At 37.1% G+C, this 15965-nt stretch overlaps 1 protein-coding gene across 1 annotated transcript; it reads left to right on the top strand.

Annotated features, from left to right (window-relative positions):
* The first annotated feature begins 5300 nt into the window (after nucleotides 1–5300).
* Nucleotides 5301–6026, top strand: PHOSPHO2 (phosphatase, orphan 2). The gene has a single exon (XM_007945295.2). The coding sequence runs from the start codon at nucleotides 5301–5303 to the stop codon at nucleotides 6024–6026; it is 726 nt and encodes a 241-aa protein (XP_007943486.1).
* The last annotated feature ends 9939 nt before the right edge of the window (nucleotides 6027–15965 follow it).

Below are 15965 nucleotides of genomic sequence, written 5' to 3'. Positions count from 1 at the left end.
CCCTGGAGAGAACAATCATGGGAGAAGGAAGGGCTGCTTAGCACAGGGAGACAGCTCAGGGAGCAGGCGAGTATGGAGGGATGGTCACTGGGAAGAGGTAACTATGGGGAGGAAGTGGGAGGGGAGCTGTTACATTGTAAACTGTAGTCAATGACATGAGACAAAGTATATGTGAACTGCTGTATGGAAAGTGAATTTGCTCTATAAATCTTTACCCAAAGCACAGTAAATAAAATAAAATTAAACTACAATTGTACCACCTAATCCTACTATAGTAGAGAGCCATTTTTTAAACAAAAATGGTCTTATACTGTACAGACTGTTTTGTGGATTATTTAAAATTGAGTATTTTAACTTTTACCAGCTGAATTATATGGTTTTAGCATACATATGTTTATTTAACTAATCCCTAATTCTTGAATATCTTTGTAGTTTCTATTTTTCATTATTGTAAAAAATACATGAGTTTTGTAATACTGTAGAAACTGTGCAGACATAACTAATATGTACTATTCATGCTTTTGGAGAGAACAGTTAACTGAATTAGAATTTTAATGAATTGATTACAAGAGAAATTTGCATCTTTGTAAGTGTTTTATGCATACTTAATTTTTGGAGATATTTTTACTTCAAGTGCAGAACAAAATCTCTGAATGTTTATTAACAGAATGTGGTAGTTCTTTTTATTTTTTTAAAATAAATTGTTATTGTTGTTGAAAATACATACTGCAGTACACTCATGCAACAAATTCTACATGTTCAATTCATTGCAGTTTTACATTCTTCAGTTGTGCAACCATTCTCACTCTCTTTTCTGAATTGTTCTTCTGCTGTTAGTATTAGTTCACTGCCCCATAAGCTCCTATCTAATCTTTCTGAGTTACTGTTGTCAGTTTGATCCTTTATCAGTACATCTTTAGAAGAGCAGAGGGCTCAAGTCAAGCATTCTTTACTAATTATGCTAACTTACTACTTGGTTTAAGGAGTTCTGGTAGCATAGGGGTTAAGGCATGTAGTTGCACCCTTATGATTGGTGTAGTTTTATATGATACTCTTCAATAAAATGTTTCATTAAAAAAAAAAAAACCAGAAACCAAAGGGCCCTAGCAAACAATTGGAATGTGTGAACCTTATTTGGATACTAACTTAAATAAGCTCATTATAAAAACAACCTTTACAAGACAGTCAAGGAAATTTGAACACAGACTAGGTTATTAGGGGATATTAAGGATTTATTATTAATTTTTATAGGTAGCATAATCTCATTGTGATTATATATATGTATTTTACAAGTCCTTTACAATACTCCTTATCTCCATGAGGAGTCCTGGTGACACGGTGGTTGAGCACTTGGCTGCTAGCTGAAAGGTCGGTAGTTTGAACTCACCAGCCACTCCATAGAATAAAGATGTGGCAGTCTGCTTCTGTAGAGATTAACAGCTTTTGAAACCCTGTGAGGCAGTTCTCCATTCTTCAGGGTCACTGTGAGTTGGAATCGGCTGGATGGCAGTGGGTTTGGTTTTGATAGTTTGGTTTAAAGAAGACTTTGAGATATTTTTGGTTTAAGGCTTAAAGTATAAAGTATCTCAGGGCAGTAGTTTGTGGGGGGAATCATCTAGCCTCATTGGCTCCAGAAAGTCTAGATTCCATGAGAATTAGAAATTCTGTTCTGTATTTCTCTCCCTTTTGATCAGGATTCTTTTATAGAATCTTTGATCAAAACATTCAGTAATGGTAGCTAGTCACCATCCAGTTCTGGTCTCATAGCAGAGGAGACCATTGTTCATGGAGGCAATTAGCATCTCAACATGATCAACCTAACACTCATACACTCATGTAACAGTTGATTTTATCCACTGGATGAGAACTTTTTTTCAAAAGACCAGGTTTGCTGGTCTCATTGAACCTGGTAAGACCACCAAGACTATGGCCCCTCATATCCTTCAGGTCTGGAATTGAACTCACTCCTGTGGCTTCCTACCAAACAATAGACAGGCTTATGGGGTGAACATTTACATTGGGTAGATACACTCCCCCACTCCTTGGAGCGATCAGTCGTGGGAGAACATAGGGCAGTGTTTCCACAGGGAGACAGCTGAGGGGGCAAGGGCAGGAGTACATGGGAGGGAAGACACAGGGAAGAGTTAACTATGAGGAGGAAGTGGGAAGAGAGCTGTTATATTGTGGGGAATTGTAGTCAATGTCATGAGACAAAATGTGTATGAACTGCTGCCTGGAACATGAATTTGCTGTGTAAACTTTCATCAAAATCACAATAATTAAAAAAAAAAAAAAAAATTTTTTCACATAAAGTTCCCTGTTTCATATTTAAGATGTTTTGTTTAACCAAAATTTTGTTTCTTTGTTGCTAGTAGATTATTTGCTAATGTAAGAAGAAGTGAAACAGTAATTATAAAACAAACTAAAAATATTTTAAATATTTTTATTAATTTTAGGAGTTAAGAAGACTCTTCCTTTCCTCTAAACCAGAAGACTTTGCTCCCTGCATATGAAGTATGAGATATGTTGATTAGAAACAACTGGTTGGTGTATAAAGCTGAAGATTGTCATGATTATTTAACCTAAGTTCTGGGCTGAAATCCGAGTAATTGTCTTGGAAACACTAATTTGGGTAAGTATTTTTAATAAATGTTTATTCATGCAATAATAAAGGTTTTCAGACTTGAGAAATTAACATGTTGAGTAGTAAGAAAAGACTACTGGAAAAATTTCTGAAATTAGAAAGTACACTCTTAATGCATAACTCAGCAGTAAAACCATGTTGAGGCTTATGCATTTTACTATTTTGAGGTTAATAGTTCAGGAATTTCAGTAACTTGTGGCTAATTAAATAAATCTAGGCTTTGAGACAGTCCTTTAACTGTGAGTTACATTTAAAATTTTTATTTATAAATTGATTGTAATCAGAATGCTCAGAAAGCATGTTTAACTCAATGTTTCTAGGTACAGTACTAATGTGATTATCAAGTATGCCTTATTCCTATTTTTTACGTGTTTCTATGAGAAAATTTAAGTCCCTGGAAGCTAGTCTGGGATACCTAAATTCACCATTTACAGACAGATACAAGGAACCAAGTATCAGAAATCTACCATCTAAATTCACGTAACTGGAGATACTGCTAAAGGTTAGTCATTCTTCAAATATTTAAATTGAGAGAAGCAGAATAGTTACTCTTAGGGGGGTCAAGACCTCTATTCTCACACTTTACCTACTAGATGTATATTGTTATAAGCCAGAGAATACATGGAATTAAATCTTTTTCCCTTTTTTTTTTATTGTGGTAAAATACATATAACACTTAAAAATGCCCTTTTAAGTGCACAATTCAGTGGCATTAATTATAATCACAATGTTGTACAGCCATCACCACTATTTTCAAAACTTTTTCATCACCCCAAATAAAAGCTCAATACCCCTTAAGCAATAACTCCCCATCCCCCCCCCTCGAGCCCCTACTAACCACTAATCAACTGTAGTCTCTAGGCACTTACCTATTCTAGATACTGTACATAAATAGGATCATACAATATTTGCCCTTTTGTGTGACTTACTTCACTTAACCCAATTTTTCAAGGTTCATCCATGTTGTAGCATGTATCAGAGCTTCATTTATTTTTATGAGTTTATTTTTTTATGACTTCATTTCTTTAATATTCCATAATACGGATATGCCACATTTTGTTTATCCATTTGTCTGTTGATGGGACAGTTGTGTAGTTTCCACCTTTTTGCTGTATGAATAATGCTGAAATAACATTGGTGTACAAATAACTGTTTTAGTTCCTGCTTTCAAGTTTTTGGGCATATATATCTATGAATATACATAATTGCTAGGCCATATGGTGATTTTATGTTTAACTTTTTGAGAAATAGCCAAAATGTTTTCCACAGAGGCTGTATCATTTCACATTCCCACCAGAAGTGCATTAGGGTTCCAATTTAGACCTCTCACCAACACTTGTTATTTTCCATGTTTTTCTGGTGGTAGAGCTCTGGTAGCACAGTGGTTAAAGCATTTGGCTGCTAACCAGAGGTTGGTGGTTTGAACCCACCAGCCGCTCCATGAGAAACAGATGAGGCATTCTGCTTCGATAAAGATTCACAGCCTGGAAATTCTATGAGGTAGTCCTGTACAGTTGCCATGAGTTGGAATCGACTCAATGGCAGCGCATTTTTCTTGGAATGGGTATGAAGTTGTATCTCATTGTAGCTTTGATTTGCATTTCCTTAATTACTTTGAGCATCTTTTCATGTTCTGATTGCCATTTGTATATCTTTTAGAGAAATATCTTCTAAAGTAAATAGATTGAAGTAACTCACATTATAAGCAGTGTGATTAATCAGGTATAACCAGATTATTCAGCACTGCAGAGCTAAACTAGCTATGTTGTGTTGTTGTTGTTGCTGTTATGTGCCGTCGAGTCATACCCAACTCATTAGCAACCCCTCCTTGGGTTTCCAAGGCGGGGTATCACTACGGAAGTAGATTGCCCAACCTTCCTTCTGAGGAGTGGCTGGTGGGTTTGAACCACCAGTCTTCTGGTTAGCGGTCAAGTGCCTTAGGCACTGTGCTACCAGAGCTCCCAAATTATCTATAGTGTATATAAACATATGGTATTGACCTCTAGCTCAAGTACTTTGTTTACTTTCATGATTTCAGTTACAACATTTTATTTGGTGTTGATATTTATAAATTGATTTCAAGTTAAACACCTTTTTAAAAAAAAAAAGGTATTCTACATTTTGAAAGATTTCATTTTATTTTAATTTTGATCAGAATTTGGTTAATACACAGATAATTTATGACCTGTTATTTAATATGAAGATTATTGTAAGTATTTTTATCTAATAAAATAAGTACAGTTGTGATTGATACTTGGAAGACAAATAAGACTATAAGTGTACAGATAAGTGTGTTTCGTTACTTCTTTCTCTGAATAGCTCTATAGTTTCATTCTGAGTGCTCAGAGTCATCCCCACAGGAACACAATAATATTATTAGTGTTGTTTATATCCTTTTAAGATACTGTTTTCCATTCACTTAAGATACTTGAATAGAAACTTTGCTTCTTATGAAAAAGTACTTACATAGTGGTATTAAAATGTGTAACCATTTTAACTTGTTTTTATTCATGCTTTGTCTTAGTAGATTGCTGTTTCATGGTTAACGCGCAGTATTATTTGTTAAATGAGTATAGAAGCTAACTATGTAAAACAGTATGTTTAAGAAATTACCTTCTTCTTTTTCAAGGTGTAAACCAAATCTATTTCCGGAACCATGAAAATTTTGCTGGTTTTTGATTTTGACAATACAGTCATAGATGACAATAGTGACACCTGGATTGTACAGTGTGCTCCAGAGAAAAAGCTTCCTATCGAGCTGCAAGATTCTTATCAAAAAGGATTTTGGACAGAATTTATGGGCAGAGTCTTTAAATATTTGGGAGACAAGGGCATAAGAGAAGATGAGATGAAAAGAACAGTGACATCAATGCCTTTCACTCCAGGAATGGTGGAACTTTTAAACTTTATAAGAAAGAATAGGGATACATTTGATTGTATCATTATTTCAGATTCAAATTCAGTGTTCATAGATTGGGTTTTGAAAGCTGCCAGTTTTCATGATGTGTTTGATAAAGTATTTACAAACCCAGCAACTTTTGATAACAATGGCCATCTTATTGTGGAAAATTATCACACTCATTCTTGTACTAGGTGCCCAAAGAATCTTTGCAAAAAAGTGGTTTTGGTAGAATTTGTAGATAATCAGCTGCAACAGGGAGTAAATTACACACGAATTGTTTATGTAGGTGATGGTGGAAATGATTTCTGTCCAGTAACCTTTTTAAAGAAGAATGATTTTGCCATGCCACGGAAAGGATATACCTTGCAGAAAACTCTCTCTAGAACGTCTCAAAATCTTGATCCTGTGGAATCCTCTGTGGTAGTTTGGTCTTCAGGTGTTGAAATAATTTCTCATTTACAATTTCTAATAAAAGAATAATATACCAACCAGTAAAATGTGTATCAGTTAAGATTAGGCTAAGCTGCATATAGCCAAAACCCCAAGTAACAAGGTTCTTTTCTCTCTTTTAAATGGTAAGTGTCCAGAGGTATCTCAAGGCTAGTGTGTTGCTCTACCAACCTCAGCAGTTGGCTTCCATCTCATGATCCAAGGTTGCTGATCAAGCTCCAGCTTTCACATCAGCATTGTGGCCAGCCACAGGGTGGGCGGCAAAAGGATTACACCCCCTTCTTTAATGAAAGTTACCAGACGTTGCACCCAATACTTAACTTTCATTGGCCAGAACTTAGTCACAGTAACCAAGCAACCAAACCCACTGCTATCGAATAGATTCCAATTTAAAGTGACCCTGTAGGACAGAGCAGAACTGTCCAGTAGGGTTTCCAAGGCTATAATTCTTTATAGAAGCAGATTGCCTCATGTTGCTCTGACTGAGAGACCAGTGAGTTTGAACTGTCAGTCTTTTGGTTAGCGGCCAAATGTGTTAACCACTGCACTACCAGAGCACCTTAAGTCACAGTAGTGTAATTGCAAGAATTGTAGATACGGTTTTAGTCTAGTGAATGTTTTCCCTGGAGGAATTGGGAAAGGGGGGAGTGCAGAATTGTAGGTACAACTAGCAGACTCTACCGAAAATGGTTTGTAGGTAGATTAGGTTTTTAAGTTTATCCAGAGAAAATAGTCATATATTTTACTTAGTTATTTATTTCAAAAGTGTGTTCAGTAGATACAGATCGTTAAAATACGCTTGATGTTTTATTTAAATAAGAATAAAAGGATCCCAATTGTGTATAATGTTCCATTCCCATGTCATGGTATTTTAAAGATCAAAATGCAGTATCTGTTTCCCAGGTGAATCAATCTCAGGCTTTTCCTTATTGAAATGATGCACCAATAAGTGCCCTTCAGATATTTTTATTTTTATCATAGCCTCAGTGAAAATAACTACATATAATAGTGTACTATTTTTATTTGGTAATGCATTCTTGACTGATGTCATTTGTAGGAATACTCAACACAGACATATTAGGACACATATATTACATAGTAGCAAAGTATCAACTGATCTAGAGAGCTTTACAAATCTATACAAATTTCTACCTTCTTGGTGTGTTTTAAGGAGCTCTGGTAGCATAGTGCCTAAGGCACTTGACTGCTAACCAGAAGGCTGGTGGTTCAAACCTACCAGCCACTCGTTGGAAGGAAGGTTGGGCAATCTACTTCAGTAGTGATACTGCCTCAGAAACTCAAGGAGGGGTCGTTATGAGTCGAGTCCTACTCGATGGCACATAACAACAACAACAGTGTGTTTTAAACATACATATCTAATATGTCATTTGTTTTTCTTTTCTAAATTATGGAGAACTTCAGAAAAAAGTATTTGGCATAGTGGGGGAAAGGTTGGTACTCTCAATCTGTTTTTTAAGTTTTAAGGTAAATATTTTGCTTTAAAATTGATAGATTAAATTATGTTGATACACATCTGCTCTTGTAGATTGTCATTTTCCTGCATGTTGAGGGCAGGGTCATACACAATTGAAAGACACCCTGTGAGTATATGTCTACAAGCCAAGGAATGCTAGGAAACAGCCAGGGCTACTAATGCTGAAAGAGAGAAGAAAGAATCTTTTCCTAGAGCCAACAGTGAGGACAAAGTCCTACCAACACTCTGAATTCAAACTGCTAGCCTCTAGAACTGTGAGAAAATAAAATTGTTCTTTAAAGCCACTCCCTTTGTGGTGTTTTGTTACTGCAGTTCTAGGAAACTGAGTTACAGGAATGGATAGAAAAGTCAAGGAACCTTCTGTCCTTCACATGGGACTCTAGGATACCTGTGGTAGGCGGAACTCTGAAATGGCCTCAAGATCTCTTCCCTGGTGTACACTCCTTACAAATGTCTGGGACTGTGAATTCAGTAGATTTTATTCCTGTGATTAGGTTACGTAATATGGCACAAATCAGATACCAAACCAATTGCTGTTGAGTTGATTCTGACTCATAATGACCTTATAGGTCAGAGTAGAACTGCCCCATAGGGCTTCCAAGGCTGTAAATCTTTATGGAGGCAGACTGCCACATCTTTCTCATGGAGCATCTGGTGAGCTCACAGTTACAACTTCTGGTTAGCAGCTGAGCTCTTAACCGCTACACCAGCAGGGATCCTATAATATGCCACCCAACCTCATGCCTCTGAGTTGATTCTGACTCAGTGACCCTGCAGAACAGAGTAGAACTGCGCCATTGGGTTTCCAAGGCTGTAATCTTTATGGAAGCAGACTCACTGCCACATCTTTCTCCTGCTGAATGGCTGGTGGTTTTGAACCATCGACATTTCAGTAAATAGCCAAGTGCTTTAACCACTGAACCACTAGGGCTTATTTTCTGAATCATATAGGCCCTTTAAAACTAGAGAGGTTGGTTGGTTTGTTTTCCAACTGGTCATTGTAGAGCAAATCACTGATTTGAAGAATAAGGATTTGGCATGCCATTTCTGACTGAAATATGGAAAAAGCCACATGGTAAAGAAAGTGAATGACCTTAGGAGGTGAGAACAGCCCCTGGGTGATAGCCAACAAAGAAATGGGGACCTCAGTCCTACAACTTCGGAAGGAAGGTTGGGCATTCTACTTCTGTAGTGATACCACCTCGGAAACCCAAGGAGGGGTCACTATGAGTTGGATCCAACTTCACGGTAGTGAGTAGCGCCCTACAACTAACTGCAAGGAAATGAACTATGTGAGTTTGGAAGAGGTTCTGGAACATCAGATGAGAACTGCAGCCTAGGCTGACTCCTGATTTCAGCCCAGTGAGATCCTGAGCAGAGAACCCAGCCACTCTGTTCCTGGACTTCTATGAGATACTGTGAGAGAATAAATACGTATTGTTTTAAGGTGCCATACACGTACTAATTTGTTATCTTCTGTTGTTGTTATGTGCCTTGAGTCAGACTGGACTCATAGTGACCCCTCCTTGGGTTTCCAAGGCAGTATCACTACAGAAGTAGATTGCCCAACCTTCCTTCCAAGGAGTGGCTGGTAGGTTTGAACCGCCAGCCTTCTAGTTAGCAGTCAGGTGCCTTAGGCGCTATGCTACCAGAGCTCCTAATTTGTTATCTAGCAGAAGAAAATGTAATAGCTCATTCCATCTCTAAAGGAATAGGTTGCCTTTCTTGCCATCCCCGTTTACACACACACACACACACACACACCCCTTTTTTGTAATTACCTACATGTTTGGCCATCTCAAGGATGCTCTGGTTGCACAGTGGTTAAAAGTGCTCGGCTGCTAAACAAACGATCAGCTATTCGAACCCACCAGCTGCTCCATGGGAGAAAGATGTGGCAGTCTGCTTCCATAAAGACTACAACCTTGGAAACCCTATGGGGCAGATATACTCTGTCCTGTAGGGTTATTAAAATTGGAATCCATCCAATGGCAGTGGGTTGGTATGGTAGTTAAGGTTATGTGTCAACTTGGCTGGGCCTGGTTTTGAGTGGCTGGGTAGCTGGATGTAGTTATTCCCCATGATGAGACTGGTAATCAGTCCCATGGTGGAATCTGCAGTGAGCAGTGAGTAGCTGCCTTAGGGATGTGGTCTGTTTCCAGTATATAAGAAGTGTTGAGAAAGGTCTCTGAGCTTTTTGCCACACTTGGATCCTGCATTTGGCTGAACACTTTAAGCACTGTGCAACCAGAGCTTCCTTGAGATGGCCAAACATGTTGTCTGCCAATTTGGGAGCTGTCTTTGGCCTTGAACTAATAGCTTTCTGTGCCTTTTCACTTGTTGCCCTTGGGTTTATAAGTCTCAGCAGTCAGCAGCTGCTTGACTTAAGAGAAACCTCTAGTTTCTGTCAGCCAAGAGACAGAGCTGAAGCCCAAGGTTGAGGGGCTTTCACCCAGCCCATAGAACTTCGCACTTTGAACTTGGATTTGTAGCCTCCAAAACTGTAAGAGAATAAATGCCTGTTTGTTACAACTCAACCATTTGTGGTATGTCTGTTAGAGCAGCACAAAGAGAACCAAAAGAATTGGCAATCTCATAAAATGTGAATTGTTCTTTATTGCTCTGATTAAACACCAAACATCATTATGATGTACCAAGAGATGTTAATGAAAATGAGAGTTTTCAGGGTTATTTAATTTTTCTGCTATTCTAATTTCTAATTTTTTAAAAAAATAATATAATACTTTTAAAAAAGAGAAAAAAAAAAAAAAATAGGTTGTGCATACCTCACAGCCATCTACCGGTTAATGGACCAGAGCTAAGCTGCCCAGACAGGACTGGCTATGTAATTTGCAATGCCCAGTGCAAAATGAAAATGTAGTACCCCTATGTGACTGTGGGATCACACACCCATAGAGCCAGCCCTGTGCTTGGACCTTCTCCAGGACCTTCCAGATAAAAGTATTACCAAAGACCACAAATTGCTTCAAGGCCCCACTGCTGCTTCTGCTTGGGTGATGTTTGCAAACTAACTACCCGTAATGCCACTTATCTAGGGCGACTAGATCCTTTGAGACTTTTAAATGTGTGAGCATGTGTATTGTTTATCTGACACAAGGCAGATTATTCTTATAATTAATATACTGCTTTTGTCAATTAAAATGATAGCATGCATATTTCCCTGTATTAATACATACTCTTTAAGAATAAAATTTAGAATATTCACATATTTTCTTGCTCTTTAAAAAGAATGAAGAGTTAAATAAATTTAGAAAAGAATTAGAGGGGAAATTAACAATTGAGATAAGATGGCTTGCTTATGGTGAGAAGCTGTTAAGGGGTGAAAATAGGTGTACCTACAAGCAAATTTTAAAAGCAGTTTTTCTTCAAACATCATTTTTCATACTACCTGACAAGCATCTTGCTTCATTATGGCAGTAGCAGCAGTAAAATGGTTGATGTCAAACAGAACTGTTTTGAAACATTTATTCTAATCCCAAATAGAATTTTATATTGCGTTTGCCATAAATCTACATAGTTCTCTTCCAGATAACTATAATTGTGAAGCAGATGTTGCTTTGACATCTGGTAGTAGGGGAGTAGATGCTCTCATCCTTCTGAGAATATCCCATGTGAACACACAAAACCTATCCCTTGAGCAAATCCTGTGCATAATGAAGAAACACATGACCAAGTGCTGAAAGCCAGGTTAAAAGAAAAAGCTAGGACTCATTATAGTACAAATGAAAATGTTCTTTACTACTAAGCACCATTGGTATTTTCATGGACGATACTACAGATGTCATAGGAAATAAAATCCTCCAAAAGACAAGCCATTTAGAAGTTCTCAGGAGATATCAAAGAGAAACGTTATCCTTTGTCTCATTTCCATTTGAGAAAATGCAATCTGATATATTCACTAATATGTAGTAAAATACTACTAATAAAGCATCTTTTCATATTAAAAAGTGGATAAATAGTGAATGAAAGGCTCCTGCCTTCCAGAGGACTCATAGTGAGAGAGAAAGACAGTACAGAGGTGTGAAATAGTTACATATTAGGAAAGTAGTAGACATTACTACAGAAATTGTATAAATTTATTTTCTCCTCAAAATATCTCACAAAATAGGAATATTGCAATTTTTTTTCAGATAAGAAAACAAGCTTGGTGATGTCACAGAACTAATAAATAGTGAAAAGAGACTTCAAAACAATGTGACACTGAGTCAGGAGACCTGAGTTCTAGTCCCAGCTCTAACTACTATCTAGGTAGTAGTTCGGCAATTTATTTCACTTCTCTGGCATTCATTTTATTTTCTATAAAATGGCTGGATTGGGTGAGTTTTATCCCTAAGATAAAACTTTAAGAGGTGGTTTTCATTTTACTACAATTAAAAACCATTTGGAGATCACCTTTGCTTATAATTTTTAACAGACTTTAATATATCACAGATTTGAATTTTCAGCATTGCTTAGTTTTCTTTTCTTTGAACTAAATAACTATAATTTCCTTATCCAATCCTCAGAAACCTATTTTTATTTTCATAACTTTGCACTGATCTACTCACAGTCCTCTCTGACCAAGATTGTTACTGAACTGGACATAGTGTTAAGGATCAAGTCACTGATTAGCCATCTCCTTTTGCTTTTATAAGCATTGTCTTTCCCCTCTCTTTTTTCCCTCAGTGTATTAAAGCAGTTCTTCTCAGGGGATCATGTTAAAACACAGAATAAAATTGAACTTGAGATTCTGCCTTTCTAACAGACTTGTGGGTGAGGTTGATGCTGTTGGCCCATGGATCAAATTTGAGGAGTAAGCTATTATACTCCAATGAAATGTACCTTGTTAAACAGGTTTTATTTATAGCCTAAAACTCTACAACTCTACCTAAGTAATAGCAATTCACAGAATTATTGTGGCAGTGGTGTATTCTTTTTCCTGAAATGCCTCCAGGGCATGCTTCAGTTCTTCATGGGTATAACAGATACTTCAAATCTTAGATGCCCCTTGATTGCCTATCCTGATGAAGAATCTTAGCACTATTTCATTTAAAGACAGTAAGCATTAGAAAGTAGTCTTGACTGGCCTATAGGTCAAGTCTGGGTGCCATAGAATCTGAAATCCAAGTCAAGTCCTAAAAGTAAGTCCAATCACGCTGCCCTAAAGAAGCAGCCAAAGGTGATAACAAGCTTACCTGCCACGTAATAACCTACCATAGCTCCTGTACACTTGATCACCAAAGAGGAATTACTAGACATGGAAATAAACTGCTAGAATTCTCAACTTCAGCAATATTGACACTTGGAACCAGGTAATTCCTTGTTGTGGAGGGCTTTCCTGTGATTTGCACTGCGTTTCCAACACCCCTAACCTCTACTCACTAGATACCAATAGCACACTCTCAAAGCTGTGACAAAAATGTCACCAAACACTACCAAATGTCTCCTGGAGAATAAAAATGCCTCCGTTTAAGGACCATTTACTTAATGCTTAGAAGTCTATACTTCGATCAAGTGAAGATACAGCAATTTTATATACTCAACTGGTTTCTCTTAAAGCTACTAATCCAGAATATTTTTCTCCATCTGTAAAAATTTCTTTATCACTAAGTCCATAGCCCTGTCACAGCATACCAATCATCATCTGAGTTTTCAATAAATAGGTTTGATTCCTGACTCTATCACGTACTTCTTGTGTTGAATACATATTAGCTTATTTTTCTTACCTAAGTATTATAGGTATTATGGCACATATCTGTTAGTTTAAATCTGATTTTAAAGGTCTTTTTTAGTGCAAGCTAAAATTACATCTCAATTCTTCCCTTTTTAAGTGTTATCTCTGATATGACAATATATTCATTTACAGCATGTGAATTTTTTCACTCTGGTGGCTTAGTGCTAATGCACTTGACTACTAACCAGAAGGCTGGCGGTTCAAACCCACCAGTTTATTCCCCAGGTGACAGTCTTTACTCAGAAGGAAGGTTGGCTGATCTACTTCTGTATGATACTGCCTCAGAAACCCAAGGAGAGGTTGCTATGAGTTGGAGTTAACTTGACGGCAGGCAGTGAGTTTTTTGGTGGTTGAAACTAGCTCTAAAGTGGAGTTAGTAAAGATTTTCTATTGTGGTCTCATAAGCTGCCTCATAAGGAATTCACAGTAACTCTCCTATCATATATATATATATATATTTTTTTTTTTTTCAGTAAGTGGGAGGAAGAATCATTTATTGACCCGCACCATGTCTTCAGATGAGATTGTGGGAAATATATGTTGTTGTTGTTATGTGCCGTCGAGTTGGACCCGACTCATAGCCACCCCTCCTTGGGTTTCCAAGGCGGTATCACTATGGAAGTAGATTGCCCAACCTTCCTTCCGAGGAGTGGCTATAGTTAAACTACAATGGATTGACCAAACACTTTTACCTAATACAGCCTATAATTTTGTGCATCCAGTTGAGAATCTTTTTTTTTAAAAAATGGACAGTGTGATAGTTGTGTTTTAGACCAGAATTTTCAACATGCTTTCTAAGAGCTTATAGAAAAATATGTCTTGGGTCAAAAACTAAATTTATTCTATCCTGTTTGTGTAAGTATAAACCAATGCCCGTGTGATGAAGGTTCATATGGAAACAAAATGTTGAGGTGGATGTTTCCTAACACAGAAATTCTTAGAAATTCCTGTTGTTTGTAGAAGATGTTACTAACCAAAAATTTAGTTTGCCTTTTACATTTAAATGATAAATTTTCAGTCATGTATATATAAGTAGCAAAAAATAGTTACATTTAAACTAAATATCATTTGCCACATAGTATTTTATACTTAGTTCAGAATGGAAATCTTGCTCATTCATATTCTTTCTACCATTCTACAATTATATTCTGGATTTTGTTACATACCAAAAACACAACCTTTTCTCACCCAGTCTAAACAGTATTTTATTATCCTCTGTTCAACATGAAAAAATATTCCTTGAAGGATCTACACACAACTTAGCCCTTGTCACATTTAAATCTAGAAAAATATCTCATTGCACAATTTTTGATGCTAAAAATACTTTATTCACCAAATATTCTTAGGTGCCTATTATGTGCAATAAAAACCCGTGGACATATAAGAAGTGTAGGACTATGTTTTACAACTCAAAGAATTATACCTTCAAAGAATTTACAATTTGATTGAAGAGATGGGACATACACATATATAATACATTATACTTCATAAAGCACCTAAGTAATTGTCATAAACAGAGTACTTAGGTCAGGGAGAGGGAAGATGATCAATGTATCAATTAATTAATTGTGATGTAGGGAAGCTTTATGGAAGAGGTAAACTTGATCCACACCTCAAAGGAAGGGAAGGATTTGGAGAGATAGAAAGGACTGAAAATAGATTTCCAGATGAGGGGGACATCATGAAACAAAATGGAAGTGAATATAGTATATCTATGAGGAAGGAAGGTTGGGCATTCCTACTTCCGTAGTGATACTGCCTCGGAAACCCAAGGAGGGGTCGCTATGAGTCGGGGCTGACTCGATGGCAAACAACAACAACATGAGGTAGTGATGAGATTGCTGGCCTATTGAAGAGTTTAAACTAGTGGGCAACAAAATAGAAAACTTTATAAATGAGATTTGACCAATTTATGGACAGGTATGAGGAGTGTCAATTTTTCCTGGAAGCTCTTAGGAAGTAAAAAGGAGTGATGTGCAGAAAATGGTGTCTAGGGATAATTAAAAGTAGTGTCCAGCTTGGGAAGAAAGAGGGCAGATAGGCTGGCACAGAAAAATCTTGTAGTAAGCCAGGTAAGAAATGATTAAAAACCTGGATGAGAGTGGTGTTAGAATGGAATGAAAAGGATAGATGCTTTGAATTTGAAAACAAAAGAAAAGTGCAAAAATTGGCAGACCTAGAAGGTGAACAGTTAATCCAGGGAAATGCACTCCTTAGAACAATCCACCACGGGAGATCATAAGCAGCATATGCTCAAGAAGAAAGCTCAGAAGGCAGAAATGCATAGGAAAGAAGGACACAGGGAAAAGGTAACCATGGGGAGAAAGTGAGAAGAGAGCTATTATGTTGTGGGGTTTGCAATTAATGTCACAAAATAAAATTTGTATGAACTGTTAAACTGGAAACGAATTTGCTCTGTAAACTTTCACCCAAATCACAATAAAAAGTTGAAAAGCACAAAACTTTTAGACTATAAGCTACAGAAGAGCAACATCTGTGGATTAAGTCATTTATATAGGCAATTTATTAGAGAACTCTGCCTTTGAGCAAGTGCAGTGTAGTAAATTACTTAGTGTGGCTTTTCTACCCATAAGTCTTTGTAAACTCCAAGGTGGGATTTTCTATGAGCAACTGAGGAGCTATCCACCTGGTTATTTCTGTTGGGCGTGGCACAATACAATGTTTTGGGAGGTTCCCACTCTCTCTCACGTGCTTAGAGTTCTGATGCTGTGATTGGCTA

The sequence above is a fragment of the Orycteropus afer genome, unplaced genomic scaffold, assembly GCF_000298275.1.
Source record: "Orycteropus afer afer isolate SDZICR_OR568_19922 unplaced genomic scaffold, OryAfe1.0 scaffold00001, whole genome shotgun sequence".
In the NCBI taxonomy this organism is placed as follows: Eukaryota; Metazoa; Chordata; class Mammalia; order Tubulidentata; family Orycteropodidae; genus Orycteropus; species Orycteropus afer.
This window is presented reverse-complemented; position numbering and strand designations above follow the sequence as displayed.

What these genes read in the sequence shown, in the direction of transcription:
- PHOSPHO2 (XM_007945295.2), top strand. Translation starts at nt 5,301, where the DNA reads ATGAAAATTTTGCTGGTTTTTGATTTTGACAATACAGTCATAGATGAC.